Here is a 363-nt window from a genome sequence, read left to right as displayed (position 1 = left end):
TGGGCTGGTGGGAGGTGTCCCTGCCCGTGGCAGGCGGGTGGAACTAGGTGATCTGTAAGGTCCCTTCCAACCCAAACCCCTCTGTGATTCTGTGGTATGACCTGCTCCACTGTCTCTTGGCACAGACCTGCGCCCGCTGGACATCCTCTCGGAAGTGGTCCCTGCCCACGGGCTGGCCCGTGGCATGAGCGTGTTTCAAGTGCAGGGGGTGCGAGGTTTCCAGCTCGCCGCCTCGCGGCCCCGCTCCCTGGGCTTCCCTGCCTCCCGCCTCTTCATCCACTGTGACCGCTTCCCCGAGGAGTTCTCCATCATCGTCACGCTGAGGGTCCTCAGTGTCCCCGCCCAGGTAAGGTGCCGCTGGCT

The 363-nt window shown here is 64.7% G+C and overlaps 1 protein-coding gene across 1 annotated transcript in view; it reads left to right on the top strand.

Moving 5' to 3' along the window:
* TSPEAR (thrombospondin-type laminin G domain and EAR repeats) overlaps positions 1-363 on the top strand; it is an 8,854-nt gene that overhangs the window by 916 nt on the left and 7,575 nt on the right. Inside the window, exon 2 of the mRNA XM_010076196.1 lies at positions 126-351. Coding sequence (XP_010074498.1) covers positions 126-351 — 226 coding nt within the window. The remainder of the gene's footprint in view (positions 1-125; positions 352-363) is intronic.

Source organism: Pterocles gutturalis, unplaced genomic scaffold, assembly GCF_000699245.1.
Source record: "Pterocles gutturalis isolate BGI_N339 unplaced genomic scaffold, ASM69924v1 scaffold17588, whole genome shotgun sequence".
NCBI lineage: Eukaryota > Metazoa > Chordata > Aves > Pterocliformes > Pteroclidae > Pterocles > Pterocles gutturalis.
Note: the sequence above shows the minus strand (reverse complement) of the source record. Positions and strands in the feature narration are given on the sequence as shown.